The sequence below is a fragment of the Rhipicephalus microplus genome, chromosome 9, assembly GCF_043290135.1.
Source record: "Rhipicephalus microplus isolate Deutch F79 chromosome 9, USDA_Rmic, whole genome shotgun sequence".
NCBI lineage: Eukaryota > Metazoa > Arthropoda > Arachnida > Ixodida > Ixodidae > Rhipicephalus > Rhipicephalus microplus.
In genome coordinates, this window is record NC_134708.1 from 119,502,023 (window position 1) to 119,529,437 (window position 27,415).

Genomic DNA, 27,415 nt, shown 5'->3' on the forward strand with positions numbered 1-27,415 from the left:
GTCCCATCCCGAGATAATAGTATGGGAGCACGATGAAAAAACTATGAACTCTATCGTATACAGAACGTCCTGAATTGTCACGCGGGCTGTACATACTGCGATCGGTTGAACAGGTTGAGCACTGGCTGTGCGAAGCAATAATCCAGAGGAAGGCGTTCTAACCTTACGAATTGAGTGGCGAAATCAAGCATCTATAACAGAAACAGCTGCACCGGTATCTACAAGAGCTACTCTAGGGATATTTTCGACGAAGACATCAATATCATTGGTAGGTGACAAGTGAGGACTTGGGCAAACCGAAACTTGCGCAGTTCTTGCCTCAGGAACTGCGTCGTCTAGTTTTCCTCCTCGTTAGGCGCGGGCCGTCGACACATAGGAAAAGGCGAGCGGCGGCATGGAGAGGGCGAGCGAAGATGTCCCGACCGAGGGTGGTGGTCGTCCTGGTAGCGGGCTGGCATTGGAGTGGAGGAACCGTATTGCGCGTTGGAGTCAAGCGGGAAGAAAGGCTCACGGCGGTTTTCATTGGTGATAAGGGTCCGGCGGCGGCAATACCTTGCGACGTGTCCGGGGTATTGACAAGCGTAACAAATCGGGCGATTGTCGAGGGTGCGCCATGGGCTGGCGGTGTTAGTGCTGGTCCAGTGAACTGGAGCTGGGGGATAGCTCGCGCGAGGCTGGAACGGAGGTGCAGGCTTCTTGCGAGTTGGCATGGCTGTAGCCGCAGCGTAGGTGAGAGGAGCAGCCACAAGATTAGGCTTGCGAGCAGCTGGTAAGGCCTCGGCGACCTCTTCTTGAATGACGCCACGTAGAGACGACGGTAAAGTTGTGGTAGGTTCTGGTGTGAAAGGCACCAAGATAAGCAGTCGAGCGACTTCTTCGCGGACAAATGCTTTTATTTCGGCTATTAGTGACGCTTGGTCTTGACCACTGATGACAATAGGCAGCGATGCCAAATCGTGTGCTTGAGGACGTTTTGTCAGAGCTCGCTGCTTCCGCAATCCATCGTAGTTTTGGCAGAGGCTAATTACGTAGTTAACAGTGGTCGGGCTTTTCGCCAAGAGCACCTGAAAAGCGTCGTCGTCAATCCCTTTGAGGATGTTCTTAAATATTTCAGCTTCCATCATTGCGGCGTTCACCCGTCTGCACAAATGGACGACGTCTTCTATGTAACTAGTGCAGGTTTCACCCATTTCTTGTGCGCGAGTGCGTAAACGTTGCTCGGCACGAAGTTTTCGGACGGCAGGTCGATCGAAGACTGCTACAATCGACGTTTTAAATTGCGGCCACGTTCGGACGTCTGCCTCGTGATTTCTAAGCCAAAGGCTGGCTACACACCCGAAGTAGAACGACACGCGTGTCAACTTGTCCACGTCCGTCCATCTGTTTAAAGCGCTCACCCGTTGGAAAGTCGAGAGCCAATCTTCAACGTCGTTGTCATCTGTTCCACTGAAGATTGAAGGCTCCTGCTGAGGAACACTGCCCGAACAGGTGGCTGGAAGAGATGGAAGCGTCGGCTAATCGGCGTCCGGCATAGCAGAAGGTAGCCGTCGAGAACGGAGTTCCAGCATGGTAGCGGGAAGGTGTAAGGGACGGTACCCAGCACCTCCACCAATTATAAAGGAGATTTATTGAGCAGGAAGGTTGATGCTTGGAAGGCTCGGAAGGCGATGCACCAGCCGCAATTTCCGAGCTCGAGCCGCTTCTGCACGCTCGATGCTGCTGCCTCTGCGCCGGAGTGCTTCCTCTTCTTTACAATATTCTAGATGATGCTGTACCACGTTTTTTTCATTGGCTGCTGCGTGAGTTGTGCCTGGGCGCGCGAGGAACGAGTGCCTCTATCAGTCGTTTGGATAGTCGCCCTACGCGTTGGATCATTGGTGGGGCATGGATGAAGCAGAGTGGCGGTTGCGTTAAAAACGCTTGTGCTCAGCCTTCTTGACTAGCGTCTCGTCCGTGTAACTCGCACGCCATCTACATTCTCGAACGCGATCGGACGCATGGACGCACGGACTGGTTGACAGACGCACGCACGGATGAAAAGACAGGCAGGCAGGCGTACAACACGTCAACAGATCGACAAACATACGAATAGACGGACGGACGCACAGACAGACAAACAGGTACACGGACGCATGATCGGATGGACGTACGTGTGGACAAACGAATGAACGTACGGACGGATGCACACACGTAGGGATATACGCACGGGCACTTTGCTCCACTCAACATCATTCACTTCGTGGATAAGCTGTGATTTTTTTCTTTCGTGCTTCTTTCTGTTTGAACAGGGTGATTTAAGTATTGAGCTGTGACAGTTATTCCACGCACGTCGTGTGTATTCCCATTTCGTGCGTGGCCTCTGCTTGAAGTGCGCGCTGCGAGTTTTGAGAAGCTTGTCTTTCTTCACATGGCTTTGTAATTTGTTGCTCCGGCATTCCGTCTTTCGCCCTTGCGGCAAAACATTGCCGAATAGACGCTCAATTACCTCGGTAAGGACACGTTTCTCTTTCGCGTTAAGCTGATTCCAAATAGAAGAAATCAGCCATGTTTTCAAGTGACATCGAGCACGTATTGCACGTGTAAATTAGCAGCAGCGCTTTTTTGTAAGCATTAGCATCGTCAGTATGCAGACCATGCATAGCGAGTACGTTTATGCGAGCGGTGGTAAATAAGCATTGGCCCTACCGCGGGGTTGAGGTAGGCAAACCTTCACTCTTCACATGCACTGGCACCTTGGCGCAACTGCGTTGTACAATTGAGCCAAGCTGGGATTACCACTCCTGCGTTCTTGCGATCATCTTTTTTGCGCACAACGCACGAGAGCGCACTACGAAGTGTACAATGTCCTAAAGTGTAAAGAAAAGAGTGCCGCTTTCCTGTGGTATATTTTCTCCCCGGACCGTGAACCCATGCGAATAAGACAATTTCATAAGCAAGTAAACTAATCTGCTCTTTCTGGCGCAAACTTAACAGGGCCATGCGCACAATCAAACAATTCAATTACTAATGAACTGGATTTTCAATGCGAAACATTTATTCACGTACTTGAAGCACTTTTGGTATATATCTGCGTAACTATCTATCTAGCCGCCAATGTCTGAGTGCTATCATAATTACCCACTTACCTGGGGGTACCGCAAAATTAGCAATGAGGGTAAAATGATTTCAGCACTACTACACGTTGGTTTTGACTGGAATAATGTCACGATGTCGCCGCGCACATCTTCGAACACTTTCCACGAAAAATTGGCAAATACCTAGGGCCGGGTATGGCCCGATGGCAAACGGGTATGTGCCAAAGGTGATAGGCATTTTATATCAACCCAGGATCGGTGAGGACACGCATCGGTAATTTTTAAGAAAAAGCTGACCTGGGCAGCGTTGATCGGACGAATGCAAAGAACAAACGTCAGTGTCCAAGTAGAAATTCAACCCTAGCATTCTGCGTTGCAATAAAGCATTGTACCACAGAGCCATACCAGTTCTCAGAAATACTTTGCAAATAGACCCTAATGTTCGTGAAACGTCAGTTCTAGTTGCAGTACTGGCTAAAATTTCTGTAAACATTACATATGTACTGCAACAATAGAGCACTCACGCCGGGTTAGCGTCAACTGCAGTTAGACGCTAGCTGGTGAAATTGATTTGTGTAGCAGTGCTGACTACCATGATCTTGAACCCCAGCGCAACCACCACCACTTCATATCACGTTACCAGTTCTACTGTTCTAATGTCGACGTTACTAATGGCATCGTTAAACAACTGCAAGCGAATGCCGATGTAAAACTTGTATGGTTGTTCAACGTATACGTTTGCGTGGGTTTGTAGATATATTGAGCGCTTTTCATGAAGTCTCGCTCAATAAAAAAATTACTCGTTGACCTAGCATCTGCATGCTTCGCATATCATTGATTTCCTAGGTACATAGATGCTGCTGTTTTTTTTTTGTTTCCTATGTAATGACAAAATATCTATGCAACTACTGCAATCATTGTAAACTAAACCAAGTTGTGCGGAAATAATGTCGATAAAATGAAACGGAAACGGGTTGAGCCATCAGCCTCTGTAACATGTAAAATGATCACCACACTTACAGTGGCAATTAGCATTTCCTACGCTACTTGTTTTGATGTGCAATGCAGACACATCCGAAAATATTAATGATATTTCTGTGTTCTCTCCTTTGCAGCTGACAATAATTATGTATGCCACTCTATGGCTAATGCAGCCTGGAAGAATTCTCAGTGCATCAGAATCTTTTTCCAGCGTCTACCTGCTCTCGCTCATTGAAGCTTTTCTAAACAGCCTTCCTCTTCTAATGATCATGACTAACAGGGTATGTACTGATCCAAGCTTCACATGAGTTCCAAGCACAGTATTCAATGCACTTTAAACGTTTGTAAATTATTGAACCAGATTTTGCAGTGCCCATTGGTAATGATGAAACTTTCGTAGAAAATTTTAAGCAGCTCCACTTGGTCAATAAAAAGCTTGCAGTGGGGCTGAGCGAGTAGCCGCGGGAGTGGGCGTACAGCTGAATTATGGGAGTACTTAGTAAAATGAACGGTGGGAGGTGTGTCGCGTGTGCGAGGTGGGACCTACCCACTTTATGTGGCTAAACTTCCCTACCATCTAGTGCGGTTTTTGTACATAACATTCTCTACCAAGACCAACATTGTCGTTCAAAGAAAATTGTGTGAAGCCATGGCTTGAGAGACAAATTATTGATAAAAAAACAGCCAGTTATTTAGAGTTACCTGCAGTTTAGGATAAAGTATGATGCAGTTAGACGCAGGCAATCACATCGCGAGGATGTTCACAACCTGTCCTGTTGTTGGTACATGGTTTCCGCTCGTGTGCGTGGCGCCATTTTTTTACTATTTTGCGTGTTGGCAACACGCTAAAAAACGCCTTCAATATCCAACGTACGGTGTAACAAAACTAGTTCGGTGGAAGAAACTTCATACGAAACCGTGTTTTTTTTTCCTGCTGCTGCGACACCTTCGCATTTGGCAACGAAGAACAGCCACAGCTTCTGACGCTACATCTCACGAATAAACAATAGCGAGGTACAGCGTGCAGCAGCTGTGGCTATTCTTGGAGCTACGGTGTCCCTCATAGTAAAATCGTGGCTGCGGGACCACAGTTGTTATGTTAAATGCACTGCAACCAAGTTTTTACTTTCCATGCGCAGATGTCATTTGCCGTAAGTCGCGTGCTGAGGCTTTGTTGTGCTGAAGAATCTGGGTTGGACGAAAAACAGGCGCCAGAAAAGATACAAGCAGGTACAGTAAACTTGTTTCGTACAACATCTCGAACGACTTACTTCTCATCTAGCCAGCCATCGCAGAAAATGCGCGTGACTTTTTGCCGTAGTGGTGCGCATCTGGTGCAGCCGCGTGCAAAAGTTGTGTGTTTGCCTATAAAACCGAACATGTCACAAAAGGAAGAGCAACCCTGAAACGAGAAAGGACATATGCCGCACAGAGCTCTCTATGTAACTTCAAATAGCTCAATCACACATTAATGCTGTCACGGACAAAATTTCTGGAGAGCTTACTGCAATTCAGAGCCATGCAATAACTCAGTCGTTTGATGCACGAGGTCGTAGATTAATATGAGGTACCATGAGGGTCAGTTTGATATATCAGTGAGGCAGAGGCAGCCTAATAGTATGACTAAAAGTGTAGGATAGGAGGAAAGGCTAAGGTTATGACTGAAGATTATTACCGATGGGACGTTTCACATCAAGTGAGCACACAGCAATCGGGTATAAGAAGTGCATGATGGTTTCGAAGGTGTAAAGTTTGAAGACACCAACCACTCAACCTCGGACGTGCTTTGACATTGGCGTGTGACTAATATTCACTCAAAGGGACATTGAAAAGAATTAACTTTAGTGCCATATGTTTCACTATCTTAGGTTAGTATTTGCACAGAATGTCAAAGTTTGACTTTTCATTTTAAATGTCACGCCAAAATTTCGCGTGGCAAGTCACAAATTTCAGGATGTGTTTTTAAAATTTTGGTGGTATTCGCTCGATGAATGTTTTTAAACTTTGTATGCTAAATCTATGCACCCAAATATACAAGCTACTTCGTTATTAAACAGATTTAGTTGCGCGTCCACGGGAGCCGTTCGCCGCGCAGCCTTCCTTTGCAAACGGCTGCAAGGCTGCTGCAGACGCGCAAATAAGTCTGTCTATTGTCAACAGGGAACTACGTAGGACCAAGCAAACGACTTCAAAATGATTACGTCACGGTGTTTCTTGTGGAAATCTAAAGTGGGGAAGAAGGAGAGAGACAGTATCTAGTCGGAGCACCTGGAAGACGACTACAACGAAGAGCCGAGCTCGTGACACTGACTGACGCCCCTTGAACCGGGCAGCTGGTTTTAGTAATCAAACCCTCTTATAATTTGGAGAACGTGCTGGGTAGTCTTCGAAGCTGGAACTACGAAGTCGCGCTTTACCTCCAGTGCCAGCGATGCCGGAAGAACCCTCCACCCAAAATACCATGCAAGTTCCTGTCTCTACATGTCCCGGCATGTGGCCACTCATCACCTACCGATCTTCAGCGGCACTGACAGCCAAGACGTTGAGAAGTGGCTGGCTACTTACCATAAGGTGAGCGCAGCGAACAAGGGGGACGATGCGAATAAGCTGATCTATGTGAGCTTTTACTTGTCCGGCGTCGCTAGTTTCTGGTTGCACAATCACGAAGCCGAGGTTGCCAGCTGGGATTCATTCAAGGCCTCCTTTTCGCAAGTCTTCGACCGCCCTGCTGTGCGAAAACTCCGCGCAGAACAACGGCTTTGTGAGCGCGCTCAACAGCCAGGAGAGAGCTTTACCAGCTACACTGAAGACGTAGTTAACTTGGGCAAGCGAGTAAACCTAGCGATGCTCGAAGCCGACAAAATGAAACAAATCCTCAAGGGCATAAGTGATGACGCATTTCAAATGTTGTTAGACAAGGACCCACAAACCATAGCCGATCTCGTCAGCTTGTGCCAGAGTTTTGACGAATCGCGCAAGCAACGCGCCCAAACATGGCGCTCTCTGGAAAAACGTGACTCGATCGCGGCCTTCACTCTCGGAGACCAGAACGACATGTTGGCTTGCATGAAGCAGTTTGTGCGTGAGGAGGTCGCTCGGCAGCTTTCCGTTTTATTGAGCACGCCCGAGCCAGCCCAAACGCATCCTCTGGCCCCAGATCATCTGACCCCGCCCATAAAGCACGTCATACAAGATGAGGTAGCTGACGCTTTGCCTTTCGCTCATTCACCACCTCTGGAGGCCACACCCTTGACTTATGCAAAAGTCGTTGCAGCCAGCGAACCTCGACAGCTCACTTATGCTACCTCACCGGTCCCTGTTAGGTTCATCACCAGTTCTGCTCAGCCGGCCGATTTCGGTGTTTTCGAATCCGTGGCGCACCGCAGACAACCACCCAATTCACTATTCTTGCGGTTACGCAGGACATGTGGCCCGCTTGTGTCACCGCCGCCCTCTCGTTCACAGCGACAATATGCAAAGATTGTCGCATGACTCTCGGCGCTTTAACAACACGGCACGTCAACAAGGATCCTCTTCACGAGACCACCCTCCCTCAGTCATTCACCGATCTCCATCTCCCCGACGTCGCTTCCTGTCATTTATGCGCCTTCGACCCTGCCCTTCAGACGCGGAAAACTAGATGCCGCAGTTCCGGAGGCACGAACTTCGTCGTCATCGAAAAATTAAGTCTTCGCAATTTTCCGACAAACCTCATCGACGTTTTTGTGGATGATTACCGTACCCTTGAGCTTGTGGACACTGGTGCTGCCGTTGTAGTAATTGATTTAAAACTTTGCCGCCTGCTTCGGAAGGTTACCACAACGCCAAAGGTATTGTCCCTACGTACTGCCAGTGCTCACCATATTAGACCATCAGCTGCCTGTACCGCCCGCGTTCTCATCCAAGATGTTCTGTATACCGTTGAATTTCTTGTGCTCGAAGCGTGTTTTCATGATGTGATCCTCGGCTGGAATTTTCTATCTCGTAATTATGCGGTTATCGACTGTGCTCGTGCTGAAGTGGCCTTTTTTCGCGTTGTGTGCCTAGTCTCCAGAATATTTGTTGAACAAGGTGTTTGTCACTGACGACTTCAACATACCGCCAACTAGCGCAGCTTTTGTTCCCGTCTCTTGTGCCGATGTGTCTAAGCCTGCAGTGTAGTTTACGCCTTCGCAAACGTTCCAAAGTCGCAAGAGCCTCGCAATGCCGTTTGCAGTTCTAGATATTTCGGCGGGTGCTACCAATTTGTTTGTCAAAAATCTCTTGCTGTCTCCCACAATCTTGCATCGCGGAGAATGTATTGGAACATTCCAAGACTTAGACGTTTCCTCCATCTTCGGCCTTGACAGTGAGTGATTTGCAGCTTAATGCACTGACGCCATCTGCCCGTTCACCTGTTCACGAAAACATTATTTGTTTGGTTCTCAATTGATGCCGAACTTAAAGAACCACACCGCGAGAATCTTCTAGAACTTCTTCACCAGTTTCGTGGCTCGTTCGATTGCCAGCAGACGTCCTTACGCCGAACGCGCACCATTGCTCATCACATTAACACCGGTTCCCAAGCACCTTTGTGACAGCGTCCCTACCGTGTATCTCCTGTTGAGCGTCGTGTGATCACTAAGCAAGTGGCCGACATGCTTCAACGTTGCGTCATTTGGCCGTCCAGCAGTCCATGGTCTTCACCTGTGGTACTTGTGAGAAAAAGAGACGGCTCGATTCGCTTTTGCGTCGATTATCACCATTTAAACAAAGTCACGCTTAAAGACGTATACCTTTTGCCGCGCATCAATGATGCCTTGAACTGCTTGCAAGGCGCTGAATTCTTCTCATCACTAGACCTACAATCCGGTTATTGGTACGTCCCCATGGCACCATAACATCGTCCGAAAACTGCTTTTGTGACACCCGATGGGCTGTACGAAATTAATGTAAAGCCCTTCGGCCTTTGTAATACGCCAGCCACATTCGAAAAGATGATGGATAGCGTCTTGCGTGGGCTAAAATAGAAGACATGCCGAATCTACTTGGATGATGTCGTTGTTTTTTCCCCTGACTTCGACAGCCACCTCCATTGTCTCAGTGAAGTCTTGAGCTGCCTCACGAGCGCAGGCCTTAACTAAACATCAAGAAGTGCCACTTTGGAGCTCGGAAGCTCACAATACTTGGCCACGTTGTCTCGAAACATGGCGTTCTCCCAGACCCAGAGAAGCTTCCTGCTGTCACTGAGTTCCCGAAGCCTACGACCATGAAAGCGCTTCGCAGCTTCGTCGGACTGGGCTCGTACTTTCGCCGCTTTGTGAAGAACTTTGCTTCGATAATCGCACCACTGACAGAGCCGATCACTGGCGATGGACCCCTCTCTGATCGATCACCAGCATGCGATGACGCTTTTGCAACATTACGCCATTTTCTTACTTCACCACCTATTTTACGCCACTTCGACCCTACTGCTACAACCGAGGTGCACACGCATGCCAGTGGCTTAGGACTTCGCGCTGTCCTTGCTCAACGCAAGCCTGGCTTCTTGGAGTATGTAGTTGCGTATACAAGTTGCGCCCTAAGCAAGGCAGAGCACAAATACTCGGTTTCTGAAAACGAATGTTTGGCCATTGTTTGGGCATTACAAACATTTCGTCCTTACTTATATGGACACCCATTTCATGTAGTTACTGATCACTATTCACTCTGTTGGCTCGCTTCATTGAAGGATCCTTCAGGCCGGCTTGGACGTTGGGCGCAACGTTTACAGGACTTTGATATTCACGTCATTTACCACTCAGGCCGCAAGCATACCGACGCAGATGCTCTTTCTCGTTTGCCCCTTCCTTCAGCCGTTGCACCTGTTTCCTTTGCCGAAGCTACCAACGACAGCATTGTTACCGCTGACATGCCTTCGGAACAACGCAAGAACCTTTTGATAGCCTCACTCATCGACGTTCTCTCCTCGTCTTCGGTGACACCACGCCAGCGTCTACTTCGTGCACTACGTCGGGAAATTCCCCATTATGCGATACGGGATATCATGTTGTACCGTCGCAACTATCAGCCGGATGGTAGGAAATGGCTTCTTGTTGTACCTCGCCATTTGCGCTCCAACATGTGCACGTACCTCTACACAGACCCTCAAAACGCGCATGCTGGCGTTTTGAAAACATACAACCGGCTTCGCCAGCAATTTTTCTGGCGTGGATTGTACTCGCACGTTCGCAAGTACATACGCTCCTGCACCGATTGTCAGCGACGAAAAACAGCTTGTCATGCCTCTGGCGAATTACAACCATTGCCGTGTCCAGCTCGGACGTTTGATAGAATCAGCATCGACCTCTATGGCCCACTGCCTTGTACGCCTGCTGGAAATCACTGGATTATCGTGGCCATTGACCTCCTAACCCGTTACGCTGAAACCGCCGCTTTGCCAGCCGCTGCTGCTCGCGGTGTAGCCTTGTTGATCTTGCGTAGCTTTGTCCTTCGCCATGGCGTGCCACGTTAGCTGCTTAGCGACCGTGGGCATGCGTTTCTATCAAAAGTCGTCCAGGAGCTTCTCATTGATTGCAATAATATTCACCGCACCACTACCCACAGACAAACGAATTGGCGGAGCACTTTAACCGCACGCTCGGTGACATGCTCTCTATGTACATATCCTCCAACCATTCTAACTGGGACTTGGTGCTCCCTTTCGTGACGTATGCGGATAATACGGCCACGCAAGCAACTACTGGGTTTTCACCTTTTTTCTACTATACAGACGTGAGCCCTCTTCTACGCTTGACACGATACTTACTTACCGCCCAGATGCTTCTGAATACCGGCCAGTCTCCGAACTTGTTCAGTGTGCCGAAGAGTGCCGCCAATTAGCGCGTTCATTTACGTCCATCGCACCCAGACAAGCCTGCTCACAGCTACCCCGTAGGCTCATCTGTATGGCTTTCGGTTCCATTCCAGTCCCCTGTCCTCTCCCGAAAGTTTGCACCCAAGCACAACGGTCCGTACCGCATCGTTCAATGCACGTCAGCGGTCAACTACGTCGTTGAACAAGTGACACCTGCCGACGACAGACAATGCCGTGGTCGTGAGACAGTCCACATCAGCCGCTTAAAATCTTACTATGATTCCCTCGTGCTTGCTTCGCCGTGAGTCACCAGGATGGCTACTCTTCACCACCGGAGCAATTGTAGTGGGGAAGCGGCAGAGAAACAGTATCTAGTCGGAGCACCTGGACAACGAGTACGATGAACAGCCGAGCTCGTGACACTGACTGACACCCCTTGAGCCAGGCAGTTAGTTTTAGTCGATAAACCCCCTTACAGTAGCATATTCACTCACATTCTTTTTTCTTTCGGGTCTTTTCTCGCTTACTCAGCATAGTCTCGTGGTAAGAGTGGTGTCTACGCGATTGTGAAGTTGTACTTTACTAATACGCTTAAAGTCCCTTTGCCGTTCGTGTCAATTTAAAAGGTCATGACACCCAGCTTTCACTTATAATCTCTGTTATGTGGGTAAATCCTAGCATGTTCACAAACTGGTGATATTTCAGCGCATTTGGCTGGGCATTTATTTTAAAATCAATATTTTCATGACCATAGGAACGGCCTAAGAACCTGACAACTGTGACATACTCGCGAGCCATGACGAAACAAGCCACTTTCTTTGCGAGCGTCTGCATTCCTGCCAATGGTATTGTTTCCTAGGCAGCTGTGAGTGCAACAGAGATATTCAAGCTTCCATCAGTTCGGCTAGAAATCCAGCGATTAGCAGAGGTTGAAATCAAGAGGAGCCACATAAAACTCACCAGGCCGCACGGGTCACCGGCAGTGGGCGGGGTTTACACCCGGCCACCTTGAGTTCTCGTTTTGCTATCAAGTATTTGTTTACAGTTCATTTTTTTTCATATGTGTACATGAACAATACAACTGCATATACAGGATGTTTCGAGAATTTTGTTTTATATTATTAAAAACTTACACAGTGGTGGTAACTGCGTGCTATCTGTGGTGTTTTTACGGTGACATAAGGCATTTTTATATGCGTTCATTATTAGTTGCAGCAGGTATTACAGAAATAAAATCAATCAACTTTTTAACCAGTCGAAGTAAGCAGTCAAGTCAAATGGGCGTATTGAGGTCCTTCCTCCAAATTGTTCATACCTTCTATGAAAATTCTGAAAGGCGGCCGCTAGTATTCATTGCGCAGCGAAGAAATCTGGCCAATTTAGCTGGTGAAACTGAAACCTATGCACCAAACAGCATTCAAAGTACTGCAAAAAATTTACACCCATAAGGGTGTCTTTTTTGTCCCGTGGGCGACACCCTTTGAAATTTTTTAGGGGACACCCTAAACAATAAGGTGTTTAGAAACCTGAAAACGTAGGGCATAAGGAAATGTAACACCCTACTTTGATAGGTGTTTATGAACACCCATAAACAATGGATGTTGAGTGAAGCTACACCCATGCAGTGGGCTGTAGCACTAAAAAGACCATTGAAACGATGGCTGTTACATAGATAAGCATACTCATTCAAATGAAACGCAATTAACGGTATAACAATACGAGAGAATCAAGAGGAGACACTTCGTCTTGTGTGTTGACGAGTTCCGTTCATAGCACTTCAGTCTATCATATATGCATCACCAACTGGTCTAAGCCTCAACTGTTTTAAGGGAGAAGCATATATAAACATTCTTCTCTGTGACTGACAGGGAAGAAGGAAGATACTGGTGTCACCACTGCACCTATACTTGCATGCCTGCAGCTGATAATATCAGGTGCCGTAGTCTTGAATAGGCTGCATAACACCAATGTATATAACTCTTGGTAGGAACACACACACACCCACGCACCACACCACAGTAGTGCAAGCATTAAGCTGTAGCATAAGGTATCAACAGAACATAATGCCGAAGCAAGAAACAATTAAGCCCACATGTTAACATCTGCCTTTATTAATATAAAAACTGCAAGAAGTTTGACAAACAGGACTCTGACGACATTCTGCAAAGTTAGCAATATCTCTCGTGGCCAAGTTTTTTTCTCTATACTAGAAATTTATAGTGTTCAATACAGTATATCACCACAACGTCTTTCAAAAACATTTACACTAGTCGAGCAAATGACTGAGAGGTCATTTGCCCGACTAGCACAAATTACACTAATACAATAGAACAAAAGATGTAGAAACATCAAGTGGGTTTCTGGGCACATATATACAACCTATTATTTGTCAAAGTATAAACTTTGATAGTAAAAATACAATATTTGACAAGGCATTGTAATTGGGGTTGGAATATTGCAATGTCAGTGTTGGTATACTTCTAATTGATTGATTGTTATGTGGGATCTAACGTCCCCAAAACCACCATATGGTTATGATAAACGCCATAGTGCAGGGCTCCGACAATTTTGATCTCCCGGGGTTCTTTGATGTGCACTCAAATCTGAGCACACGAGCCTACATCTCCGCCACCATCGAAAATGCAGCCGCCGCAGCCTGGATTAGTTCCCGCGACTTGCGCGTCAGCAGCCGAGTACCTTAGCCACTAGACCACCGCGGCACAGCGTATACTTCTAATTGCAAAAACACAGTTCTTCACAGCTGCTTGCACAATCATCTTCAGCTGCTGAGATGACTCCCCGCAGGGGCGTCTGTGAAAGCAGGCGTTTGGTGTGTAGCGACAAACGGACCCGAGCTAACGGGAGGTTGGGTTCTCCTCCCGCACTTAGCCGTTCGTGGCTGAGCCGTGCCCGGGGAAAAGGTTATCCTGTGTGTTGAGTCAACGCAGGGTGATTGGACCTTAAAGGCTACCCGACAGAGGCAACACAGCCCTTTGGCCCCATCTTCACGTAGACGGCACCCCTGGGCTGGCCCACCCAGGAAAAATCGGCAATCGCCTTTTCTTTCTCTCTCTCTTCCTCGTGATCTTCGTCTTTTCTCTCTTCAAATCTTTCCTGTCATCTCCTCACTTCTGCTTACTTCTACCTTCCAGGCGGCAAGGGTTAACCTTGTGTGTGTGCCCTCTCTTGATCACATATAATTGGGTTATAGTGGCTTTGTACAGCTGGCACTGGCATGCCTTTATAATAGACCTTATGAGAAATTAGCAGCGCCATCTACTAGGCGCTGGTGAATTCGCGGGCGCCATTTTGGTCATGTCAGGTTGAGCAGACGACCGCGTGGGCACACGCGCGGAGCCCATTTTTTGTGTGCTCCGTCGAGGATGCAGCAACGGAACACGCGTCGTGCTGGATTTTTTTTTATCAAGATGCCGCAACACTGTTGGGTGATTCGACGAGAGATCGACACGGGTCCGAAAGTTGACAATTTAGATTTCATTGAGTATGTTATATGTCGTACAACTCTCAACAGGTAGCCCGAAAGTCAACTTCATTTTATGGATAATGGCATAACTTACGAAAAAAAAGTATCAAAGTTCGCCAACACGGAGACACACGTTTTGTCACCTGTCATTTTCGAAAATTGCAGATGCTATAAAAAGACAAATATTTTTGTTTCAATGAAGATACTTTTTACGTGAAATGCATGTCTAATGAAGAATAAATTCATACGGTTTCAAGTTTGTAGACCTTAAGAAAACGGCGTTAAAAATGTCTAATTTTGCGACAGTGTAAAATGCATTACGGATTCCCCATTTTTTTCTCCGAAAGTAATGCAAGCAGCGTTTTCAAACTTGACACGTTTTAGGAATATAATGTGTTCATTAGGTACATAAAATATTGCTGCCGTAGGGAAACTGCAAATTTCATATATTGCCTCAAATTTCTCATATTGGCAAAAAAGTACTCCAGTGAAATTCAAATAAAGAACCCATCTTCGATTTTCCTTAAAATCACGTAAATAGACAACCGAACGCCATCATACAGTAATATAGAAAAACATGTTGCATTATTTTGTTTTTAGCGACAGTATTCGAGGTACAAATCAGAGCTTTTCGAAAATGCGCTGATAAGTTGAGAAATCTAGAAATCGGAACGGAAAAGCGGCAATGAGCTTCAAACGTGAGTAAACTTGACCGAATTTGGTGAAGAAAGGCTGTTTTAGCACTTTCACAAATACGTACTCATGAAGGCACATTTACGCACCTGATAACACACCTCTAATGGAGGAAATCTTCGACACTGTAACTCATTTGCAAAACATCTGTCTATATTTGCAGATAAACTCATACATGAAAATGTTGCAACGCAAGTGTTGGGTCTTGCTAGAAAAAGCATATGCGCTTGAAGTACTCTCACTGGTATTTTGGTGGTGACTGCGTGAAAACAAGAGATGCGTTCAAAATGGCTGCATCTTTTGCAGATCACATTTAGCAGTACGTGACGCTTACAAAACATGACCACAATCAGTGCCATCAGATGTGCTTAGCCAAACATGCCAAGAACGTATGAATGGAACACGTGGCGACGATTTCCACTGGCTCTTCCTAAACTGACGAAATGTTTCTAGCTCGTCTGCATTTGCACACAGCAGCTTGACAATCTTGAGCTTCGCGCTCATTAGCGCCACCATTTGGGATGCTACAACCTCAGAGCTTGCAGCTCTGAGGTTGTAGAGCGTAGCCTGATGCTTCAGTAGGCCACCAATGCCGTCACAAGAGTTCTTGCCATATCCTGTGACCGAAAAAATTTACTTTGTTGATATATTATCTTTCTGATATAACTCAAACAACTGGTACTTGTTTTAGAATTGACTGCATGCACCATCAGAAACATAAGTAACATGCGTGTCACGCTGACGTTGTTCCTTCATATTGTTGTAGATTATTTGTAGAGCAAAACAGGCATGTGCAGCATCATGGCATGTGTCATCACTGATGACGGCAAAACATTGAATTGATTGCTTCCTTGTGACGACACACGTGAGTATACACACCTGTAGTTTGTGCCAGTGATACGACTGTACCTCATTCGGTAAAATGGCTGTCCAATTTTCGGCGAAATCAAAGTGAAAAATGCAAGATTCTTTTTCTTGGTTCTTTTTCGCCTGGCCTATTGCTGATTCTTGAATGTATCTAATGCAATCATGGGTAATCCACTTCACAAACCATAGACTTAGTTCTCGCAGAAAAACACTTGCCTTGGCTGTTTTTTTACTAGATCGCCATTTTCCCATACTGCATAGGCTACCTCAATACCTTCAAGGATTCCTAAACATGTGGCTGTCAGAGCGTCCTCCTTAGCACAATAGTCACAAGGGCCTAAAAACAATCACTTGTTGGGGAGCTGCAAAGACATAGTTCTTTCAAGAAGTTCGCCGTGAAGGCACCATCGGTGACGTCTTGTAGGGCAGAACCACACTCCGTGGCATTAGCACAGGATATACAAAGGCACACTTCTTTGTGTGGTGCAAGAAGAACCCACTTCGGCCTCAGTGAATAAAACTTTGAGAGCCCAAAATACGTGTTCGGATTAGCTTTTCTAAAGAGACGGTAAGCCTTTCGCACCGCACGGGTCATAAACCTTTTCGAAACAAGCTCCTTTTTTCCGTCAATGATAACAGATACCACATCTTTTTTGTTGGGACTCCGCCGAGAGCAGCTATACTCATCTTTGGAGTAGTAAGCCATAGCTGCCTGGACGTTCATTGGGTTCAGCCGCGTCCTTGTTTATCGCATTTGGTGCTAACCATATCCCGTGTTTTGCGCGCCAGCGTCGGGATATGTATATCATGTAAGCTGACAAGTTTGGTATAAGCGCTTGGAGTTTTCGGCGCTCTATATCGCTCGGCAACAGCGTCAACAAACGCATGCGCTCTTGATACGAAGAACAAGCTTCATAGGCTTGCTTGAAGTTCTTGAACCACTGGGCACACACACTACATTTTAGATCTGCCACCGTAGCATGCCACCGTATTAGACGTTACGGTGGCATTTCACGGTTACTGTAGAATTGCTGCTAAGTTGTCTTGACTCTGCATGAACTTTGCGATTTTGCGCATGCAGCTTCTAGAGTCGCATAATTGACAATGCTTCAGGCGTCTTTACGCACCGCTCTTGACTTCTGCATTTTTTATTCTTCCGGCAAAAACTCATCAGCTGTTTCAGCTGAGAAGCCATTAGACGAAGACAACATATCTCTGAGGCGTCTGAAGCAGTTCTGGCTGACGTGGTCGTTGTTATGTGAATGGCGGGCAGCTTTCGGCAAAAGCTTCTGAATGGCAAACAGGGCGATGTCTTCGACGTTGCGTAATTTTTTTTAATAACCTATTTTCTTTTTATGCAACATGAGGTAATCTGAACAAAAAACTCTATCCCGGCTGAAATGGTCAGCCATCGCCACGCTCCTTGAGGCTCAAATTACTGGCAATGCAACTATGCGTGAAACCAGCAGCCCGAAAGTGATCTATCTGTCGTCTGTTCCTATGTCTCTCACCTTTATTGAGAGCAGACGTAAAACAGCATGCTGTTTTACGTCTGCTCTGAGAATACATGACGGTTGGCGCACTGATAAGGTTTTCAGTTCAGGTAACTTGTAAAATTAAGTATTGTGCAGTTAAGTGTTAAATTGCGAATGATGCTAGTGTACATGAAGTTGCTTAGGATTGGATAATGAAAAAATTGGCCAGTGGGCTATTCTATGTCAGGTGTCCCAGTCATTTTGCCAAACATCTGAAATGTATTCGGAAAAACCGTGCTGATTTACAGCAATAAAGAAGTTAACTGCTAGAAAATATCGGAGACAAACAATTTCTTGCTCACTAGGCTGTCTCCAGGACTTCCCGAAATGGCACCTGTGTGTTTATGAAAAAAATTATTCTAAAGGCACCGCTTTTTCTTCTGTGCCAAACTTCGTCTACAAGTTAAGTAAAAGGCTTGTGTAAGGCGCTGGAAACTCAGTAATATTATTACCATTTTTCGACCACATAGCCTCAAATAATTCAGCAAATTATGTTATATCTACGTTTTTCTATATCAATACCGCAACTTGAATGAAGATATGAGGAGTGGATACTTTATACACATGAGGTAAATTTTGAGTAAAAAATCTTTTAAACCTCTCGAGTTGTCAAACATTACGTGTAAAAATTGCGAATTGCACAAAATAGTCGCTTTGTCCATATTGAGATACAGCTTTCAACACGTAGTGGTTGAATTAAAAATTAAAAGTAACCTTTGTACCTAATTTGAAAGCGAATAAGCAGTACTTCTTAGGTTGCAAGTTTTATCATAACAATTCATGTTTTAAGAAAAATCACAGCACATACATGGAGTGAATGATTAGTGGGGTTAAACATCCGTGCGCCCGGACGGACTAGCGAATGGACAGACAGTCGGGCGCAAGTATGGACAAACAGAAAGGCGGAAGGACTCATGGACGGACCGACGAATGGAAGCCCGAACGGACACAAGGTAAGACGGATGGATGTACGAACGGACGAACGAACGCAAGCATAAATGCTCAAACTACTAACGCCAACTATTGCGCAACTCATAAAGTGGCTACATACTACTAGTACGACTATAGAGGAAGGAACGACCAACGGCCTGAAGAGCATTGCCCCTAAAAGATTTTTGAAGTTTCCCATTCGCAGCTATCTTGCATTTTACTGACACGGCAGCCGACGCCTTGAAGTTCCCCATTGCCGTGGATAGGAAAATTCAAAAAATTCTTTTATTTCTTAAAATAGAAATAACTTACTATATACAAAGAACTGTTTATTTGCTTTCAATTTAGGTAAAAGGCGATTTTTAATTAGACTACCACATGGGCAAATAGCGTCTAATTATGCACAAAAATGACTATTCTGTGAAATAAGGGGTCTTTTCTCGTAGAGGTTAACAGCTACAGATGTCGAAAAATTTTTTCCTCAAATATATTTTCTCTGAAGCAAGTATTCACAGCTACGATTTTATACAAAGTGCAGCGTCACAATAAAAATGTAAACAAAATACATTTTGGCAAAATTCTTGGAGACGTATGTGGTCAAAAAGTTGTAATAATATTACTGAGTTTCAAACACCTTACATAAGTCCCTTTACTTAACATGTACAACAATCTTGGTATAGAAAGAAAGAGCGGTACTTTCAAAATATTTGTTTTCACAAACAACACTCAGACAACATGCTGGCAAATTTGAAAGTCACCAAAAACGTTTTTCTCTCTGAAATATTCTAGCAGTTCACTCTTTTCAGTGCATTAAATCAGCACGGTTTTTTCCAACACAATTGCCATAACGGCCGAACTGACTGCGAAATTTGGCAACAAGTGACCCTGTTAGTTTCACTCAATAACCGTTACATACTGCTAATTTAGGGCCATTTCGTTCAATCGTGCTGGCAGGCTGAGAAAGCATAACTCCTTCTTGATGCAGTGTAGACTGTTCAGTGGCTGTGCGTGTGGTGTTCCCAGATAAATATGCTGCCCAGTCTTACATTTTGGCTGCAACACATGCCTGGATACCGTGCAGTATGTATACCATTAGAGTTCCGCAATAAGCAGCACTAGCGATACACACAGGTAGAGCACAGAGCACAGGTACATCTTAAACAACTAAACACCGGCTATTAAACTCTACCGATCGAGAAGCCACACGCACCACACGCACACCTGAGGAGGGTATTTGGCCAGCGCACGTAGTGACAAGTAACACGACAACGCTCCCTTTCCCGTGCTCTGTGCCCACTGCGCACAAGCAGCAATTCCGGGCAGCCGAGGTTGCCTAGGCGACGAGAATTGATTACACTGGTGGCGCTTGCACACCGCCTAGATGCGGTTTAACCACAGAACACCTACCAGTTTAGAAAACGGAAAGTGTACCTTTGGGCTGTTCTATTAAAATATCATGCAAATACGTAGCGGCGGCGTACTGAACTGCAATACTGCTAGGCGAGATGGCGCTGGTAGTACATTTATCATCAATAAACAGACGTACTATTTTGCTACATGTGGGGGTTCCCTGCTGCTTCGTGCTGCTCACTTCCTCTGCTATTTTTTTTCGTAGCTAAATCGCGGTTAACGTCTGTAATCGTCGCCAGGTGACCTAACTGGCCTATATTGGCAAAAACAACGTCAGTCAAGTAAGGTTTGCATTGTTTATCGCGAGTGTCCAAGACGGTACAACCAATTTATATGGTCGGGTCAGAACAAAACAAGTCACTTATATATATCGACAGCTTTGAACCCAGGGATTGAAACTGTTGAGACTCTTGAAGGCTAACAAGCATATGCATGTAACTGAACATCGAGATCGCTGAAGGAACATCGCTCTCAATGCGTTGTGGCGTTCGAGTTTTATAGCGTGGCTTCAGGACAAGGGTCCAATTCTGCCATCAGATGCGGCGCTTGCTCCGTAGTGTTGATCCTGAAAAAAAATTGAATGTATGATGTGTAATCGAAAAAAAAACTTGCACATTGCCAATAGATAGCTCGGGCAGTGAGATTGCAGCGTAGCGCTAGTGTCGGCCAGCCGCAAGGAGAATTAAAAAAGTTCTGGAGCGGAAATAATTGCCAACGAGGGAAGCCATACCTCTAGCAAGATGGCGCATGTGGCGGCCATCTTGCTAGGGGTATGATAAAGTGTCACCTTTCAGCGACTAAGACAGGGAAGTTTATTGCAAATGGGTAACAACATTTCAGGTGAGTACAACTGTCTCATGTAACAAAATGCCTTCAGTGGCGTGTACAAACAAGAGAACATAGGCAGGATTTAACACACAGCACTTCAGTTTTCTCACAGATCACGAATCACTCAAGAAAACAAAGACAAAAGAAACAAAAACAAAATTGGAACAGATTCACATAATACGTGCGACGAGAAGCAATTTTTTTCCGTGTTAAAACGGCGTTAGAGGAAATTCAATATTCCCATTCCCAACTCCAAAAAAACGTGTATGCCACCTGCTGAAAAAGGCTTCTTCACCCTGAGTTCCAATCTGTTCGGTAAGGTGCCGAACCATGATTATTCTAATCTTCTGTAACGCTGAGTATGCAGATCGTTGGGGTCGTCGCCGTGCTTCGGCCATACAGCGGCGACGCCACAAGACGAACATTGTGACATGCAGTACGAGCTGTTCAATTAAGCACCTTCTGCGCTGTTGGCCCGAAGGAATTGGCATTCCGAATTGACGATTCACCACATGCCACACGCTTTTGGTGGCTACGCATTCAAACATCGTGTGACGGATCATTTCTCTTTTCTCGCTGTTGGGGCTGTGGTCAGTAGGGACGACGCCCCGCTTTGACAGTCTTTGACGAGTGGGCAACGCGTGCCATCGCCGCAGCCAATTAAACTCTCTACTTCTGGTACCTGGTTGTTCCACTGTTTTTTTATTTGCTGGGCTTCCATCTCAGTTTTTCCTAGTCAGTAATCAAGCGACTGATTAACAATTCGCTAATTAGTGCTGGTGCGAGCTTTGCAAAGTATTGTTCGGTGGCGTCGCCGTCAACCGAAAGCTTGAGGCCGTCTACTGCTTTAGAAAAGGCATGTGAGTGTTCTGTTTGAAGTCTCCGGTACCTTTCCGACGTGAATGCGGCTTCAAGAGTTCCAGTCCAATACAGTAATAAGCTATGACCAGGATACCAGGATAGTCATTGTCCTGAAACAATTCGTGAAATGTTTTCGCTGCTAATGCCTTCATGAATGTTGCAACATCCGGCAGACTGAGCCCTCCACAACTTTTTAGGAGCTTCAGGAACTTTTGAACTTTTGGTGTCTTCCCGTCCCAAGGAAAGGCTCCAACAAATGACACAAGGCGGCTCGCAAAAGTTTGGGTATGAGTGCAATGTGCCCGATATAAAAGGCTTATGCGCATGCTTTGGTTTTCACCACCATCACTTTGGCGTCAAGAGACAAATTGAAGTCAGTAGCATACGTGAAGACCTGCATAGATCTGTGTATGGCGTCTTCTCAATTTCTTTTGGCAACCGTTCCGTCTTGAAAGTATACCCCGAGGATTTTTATGTTATCCACGTATTGAATACAACCCGGAAAACAGCCGTGGAAGCCATCGAAAGGAAGGGCTTTGCTTTCCTCCGCATGCAAGAAAGCACCCAATAAACTGGCATACTCTTTGAAAAGCTACAAGAAAGCGCGGTAACTGGCTTGGTTTCGCACGAACACAGTGATGTCATCCGCATAAGCAGTGATGCTAACTGACCCCACACCTTTCATTGGAAAGCCCTGAAAATTAGGGCACTTTGCCGCTTTCCTAAGGAAAGGATCCATGGAAAGAACAAAGAGCACCGGTGCGAATGGGCATCTCTGGCAAACACTTCTTTTTACAGGAAAGCTTGTGGTCTCCACGCTGTTGATGAGGAGTCGGCTGGTCATGTTGGTGTATAGAAGCTTTATACAGCGGACGTACTGCTCAGGCAAACCAAACATTCTAAGTACGCAGTATAGGTAGCTATTTTCGACCCTGTTGAAGGCCTTAGCTTGGTCCAACGACACGAAAGCACCGGTAATGTTTTTGGCATTAGAATAGAAGAACAAATCTCTTATCAGAGTAAGTGTTTGAAAAATTGACCTACTCGGCACTGCACACGTTTGCGTGGGGGACACAATATAAGGCAGAAAAGGTTTTAGCTTCAAGCCAAGAATCGTAGCTACAAGTTTGTAGTCCTTGTTAAGGGGGTTAATCAGCCTCCACGACCGTGCATCGTCTGGATCCATGCCCTCCTTTGGCAGCAAGACTAAAGCCCTCACTGAAAGACCTCGGCTTTTGCCCATCAACAATGAACCCGTTAACCATGTCAGTAAGTGAGTCACCTAGGACGTCGAAGAAAGTTATACAAAACCCCGTCAGTATTCTGTCTTGACCTGGAGCCATGGTAGTGTTCATTTTCCTCGGGGCTTGCCAAACTTCATCTTTTGTCACCTCAGCGCAGGGCATATCAGACGCCTCAAAACACAGCGTGGCAAGCCTTCACAAATGTCTGCGGTTCTCTGCTACTGGTAGCTGCCTTCGGAGCGATGTTATGCAGAGAAGAGCTTTTCACAATGCGCCCTAAAGACCTCCTCGCTTGATTTGATATCGGTGACGATGCTCCCGCACTCTGTCCGTGCTGCACCGATAATACTGGGCCGGTGTTTCCTTATCTCTACTCGTTGTGCGTATGCCAAGTTACCTAGTTCATCCGTAGGCAGGTGCAGTTCCTGTGCGCGTTCAAAAGCCCCGGACCTTGGCCTCAACAAGAGGTCGTACTTAGCCTTTTTGCCCCAATGTACTCTTGCATTGCGCCGGTTAGATTACCTGCACGCTCAACGAATTGAATACGCCTCAATGTTTCATTCACTTGTGATGTTAGACGTGAATGGTGCATTTTCTCTGTCTCCTGTGCAATCAGTCAGTCAGTCAAGAAACTTTATTTGGTCCTGAGAAAACGAGAATGCCCCCGTCAGAGAGTACCATCTGGGGGCCCCGCCCACGATGGCACCCGGAGGTTAAAGATCTTGGCGACTTCGCGGGCTCTCTGGACAGCCCTTCGCCGCTGGTCTTTTGCGGAGCTGGAACAATCTGGAACAAGTCTTCCTCATTGGAGGGAGACCCTGAGCACCCATGCACATCGTGGCACAGCCACAGCATGTACTGGAGAGTGCACCTCGAATGACCACAGCGTGGACAGCGTGGGTCTATTCCGTCTACGAATTTGACCAAATAAACGGACATGGATACGTGTTTGTAACATTCGCAGGGTGATTGTCTGTGGCCTGTTTAGGTGTGGGTGTGGAAGCGGAAACTTTCGACGCCCCAGCTGATAGTGCTTACAGACATTGTTGAAACTGAGATTAGGGTCCCTTTGCCACTGCCCTTCCTGAGCCTCCGAGGGCCCACTCCCGGCGTGGTGTGTGAGACCTCGCGCCTGGGAGTGTGCAAGTTCATTGGCGTTTAGAATAGCTTTGTGGGCACCACTGCCCACATGACCAGGGAACCAAATTATATGCTTTTGCCTGTCCAAGATGCAGCAGAAAGAACGCGAGTGGCTTCTTTGCATATCAAGCCTTTCATAAATGCTCTAGTTGCGGCTGGCAAGTCCGTGTGAATAGTAGAACAGTCCGTAGGGGCCATGGTGATGGCCACTGCCACCTGTTCAGTTTTGTCGGCTTCCGAATTTTTTAGCGTAAGTGATGCCAGCTGCTCTCCCCGTAACGACGTAGCTGCTGAAACAAAGTATTGGAAGCTGCGTATTGCGCTGCGTCAACGAAGTCGACCTTGTCTTCAATCGCAGCCGCTGTTCCAAGAAGCGCTTCGGCCCTTGCTTTGCGTCTGCCACAGTTGTATTGGGTGTGCATGTTTCTAGGTACCTGAGATACAGTATACATTTGCCTGACTTTGATAGGGAGCGCGCACTCCTTCTGTCTTGCAATGGGAGAGCGTATGCTAATATGCGCTAGTAACTGTCTGCCAGCCTCCGTGAAAGCCCGTCTTGCAACTTGGGCGACCCGTTGGGCCTCTACTATTTTGCTAAAAGTGTTGTGGACAACCAGTGCCAATAGATGTTCTCCACTGATCCTCTGTGGGAGACCCAGTACTTTTTTTATGTTCTTGCGAATTATTGATTCTAATCTGCCTTCATCCCTCATGCTCTACTTGTGGGCCAGGGTGATGTAGTTGATGTGGCTCATTAGGAAGGCGTGAAAGAGTCTACGAAGGTTCTCCTCAGACAACCCCCCTCGTTTGTTGGTGGCTGCCCTCGTCATTAATTTTGTCATGGATTCGGCTTTGGCTGCGTTGTGCTCTAACGTGTAGGCGTTACTGCCATCCTCCTCCAGGAATATAATGAGGATTCTAAGTTCTTCACGATGGGAATAATAGAGCAATTGTTGTTGTGATTAAGATATCGGGGAAACTTTCTTTCCTTGCACCGGTTGTTGGCCGGTGAAGGAGCCATTCCGATTTATTAGCCGACAAGCCGAGTCCTGCCTTGTGAAAAAAATCTCCAACAACCATGATCGCTGTTTGTAATCGCTCTTCAGTTTGCCCATCACTACCTCCCACGCACCAGACGGTGATGTCGTTGGCGTAGAAGGCGTGACCGAGACTTTCAATCTCGGCCAGACTGTGGGAAAGTTAAATAGAAGTGGGGATAGCACTGCCCCTCGTGGAGTGCCTTTGGGTCCAAGATCAAACGTCTTCGAGCCGAGAGATCCTAGGCGAATGGTATCTTTTCTATTCTTAGGAAATGAGCTGATTTAGTTGTAAAAATGTTCTATACCCGCTTCTTTGTTGGAATAAAGAATGTGAGAGTGTTTGACCTTCTCGATAGCCTTTTCCAGGTCATGTGCCAGAGCAGCTCTTGTGTCCCTGGAGACCCTGCCAATGGTCTTGTGTTTTAAAAGCAACATTACAACCTGCGTTGACATGAACGGCCTGAATCCAATTAGAATAAAAGGAAAGAGATTCCTTTCCTCGGCAAATTTAGTGGCCCGCTTGAGAATGACGTGCTCGGCAACCTTCCCCACACATGAAGTGAGAGATATCGGCCGGAGCGAGCCCGGCTCCAGGGGTTTCTCCGGCTTCAAAATGAGGATGATGGTCGCGTCGCGCCACTCTATTGAAATCTCGCCGGTCTCCCACACCTCATTGATTTTATTCGTGAGAAGTTCGATATCCTCGTCAGGTAAATTCTTTAAGAGTTTGTTCCTGATGCCATCGAGACCCGGAGTTGATCTACAGTTGAGCTCATATAGAACCTCTCGTAACTCTGCGCACGTGAAGGGGGAACCAAAAGGGTTCATTCCGTTCTCTGGTAAAGCAGGGGATTAGTCATTGTGTGAGGCGGGTTGTGCGCAAAGGTATCTAGAAGCGAGCTCATCGATAATTTGTGTCTCGGTCAGACCATAGTTCTTTAGGATGTGGATAAGTCTGTCATTTGTGAGCTGCTGATTGGCTTTGGATTGTTTAAATCCCAGTAGATGTTTGAAGAGGTTTCACTTCGCACCACTTCTCATTTGCCCGTCGACGGCATTGCATACTTCATCCCATTGCTGTTGAGCTAGCGTTTCACTATGCTCATCTATCTGCCTATTAAATCAGCAATTTTTTTGCGTAGGCTTCGGTTTATTTTCTGCGTTTTCCATTAAGCCTGCAGCGCGTTTTTAGCTTCCAGAAGAAGGGCTAATCGACTATCCATGTGCTCTATTTCTCTTTTGTCTCCACTTCCTTTGTGGAAGCCTTTTAGGCCTTTTAATAATACGTTTATTTCATCATCATTGTGTACATGATGACAGGGGCCCGCAGTAAAAGCTGCAAAATCCGAGGATTGTTACAGCTTGACTGAGCTGCTGACTCCTAACTTGGCGAACAGCAAGGATTAAAAAAAACACAACCAAATGTGCATAATATAACAGAAAAAGAAAAATGAAAGACACAATACAAAAAAGTACACTTTTAAGGCACAGATATCGCGAGCAAACAGATAACAGGAATTATGAAAGAAAAAATGATAACAACTTTTTATTTGTCAATGTTTCAAGGGGTGCGTTTTTAATTGCGAAGCTATTGAGCAGAAGCAGCAACGTCTTCTTTGAGGCAAGTGATTATTTCGTTTAACGAGTTGTATTTATTTTCTTCTTGCTTTCTGATATCTCTAAAAAGGTCCCAGTCTGTGACGTTAAATTTTCTGAGCGGTGGTGACGAGATTCTTATTGCGAGGCTGGTACTTTAGCGATCACTACTAAGATTCTTTTGTAAGTTAGTCCATACGGGTTCCTGTGCATTCCTAACCATGGTCAAATCTGGTGTCGTATTCCTGCTGACCAAATTGCCTATTCTGGTGGTGTATCGGGGATCAGTGACTATTGTGAGACTACAAGCATCGATCTGTTGCGCGAGGGCTTTGCCCTTTGCGGTGTCCTTGATATAGCCCCGATCTTGATAATTTGCGTTAAAGTCCCCTGCTATGATGAGTGTCGGTCACCTGCAATTTTACATGCTTTGTGGAAAAGAGCATAAAACGTCTCTTTTCTGTAGGCTGGTGAGCTGTAAACGTTTAAAACTAAAACGGATTTTTTAGGTTTAGTGTTCGGGGTGAGCTCGTTCATGATGTGTTCAATTTTTAAGTCCGGCCTTATGTAATGACGTAAATAGGCGAGATGCTTCGAGACGAGTGTCGCTATCCCCCTCTTACTCTCTTTGATATACGCTTCAGCACGATAGTCATCAAGAGCCATGACATCGGTGAGCGTTTCCTGGAGGAGTATTACTGAAGGCCTTTCGGTAGCAGAGCTAAGTAAGTGTTGCAGTACTGCCTTCCTTTTGCGGAAGCTGACGCAATTCTATTGCCAGATTACTAGATTGCTTGCGTTAGTTAATTTACTGGCTCCTAGGAAATGTACCAAGCAGTGCCTGCTGCCTGTCTGATTCTAAAATTTGAAGCCTCGTGGTGTGCTCGGTCAGTCGGG

General features: G+C 46.2%; 1 protein-coding gene across 1 annotated transcript in view; it reads left to right on the forward strand.

The window, feature by feature from the left end:
- Positions 1–27,415, forward strand: part of LOC142772337 (ATP-binding cassette sub-family C member 3-like) — a 173,157-nt gene that overhangs the window by 83,505 nt on the left and 62,237 nt on the right. The window contains exons 3-4 of the mRNA XM_075874535.1: positions 4,190–4,336; positions 5,195–5,285. Of these exons, the coding sequence (XP_075730650.1) occupies positions 4,190–4,336; positions 5,195–5,285 (238 nt within the window). The remainder of the gene's footprint in view (positions 1–4,189; positions 4,337–5,194; positions 5,286–27,415) is intronic.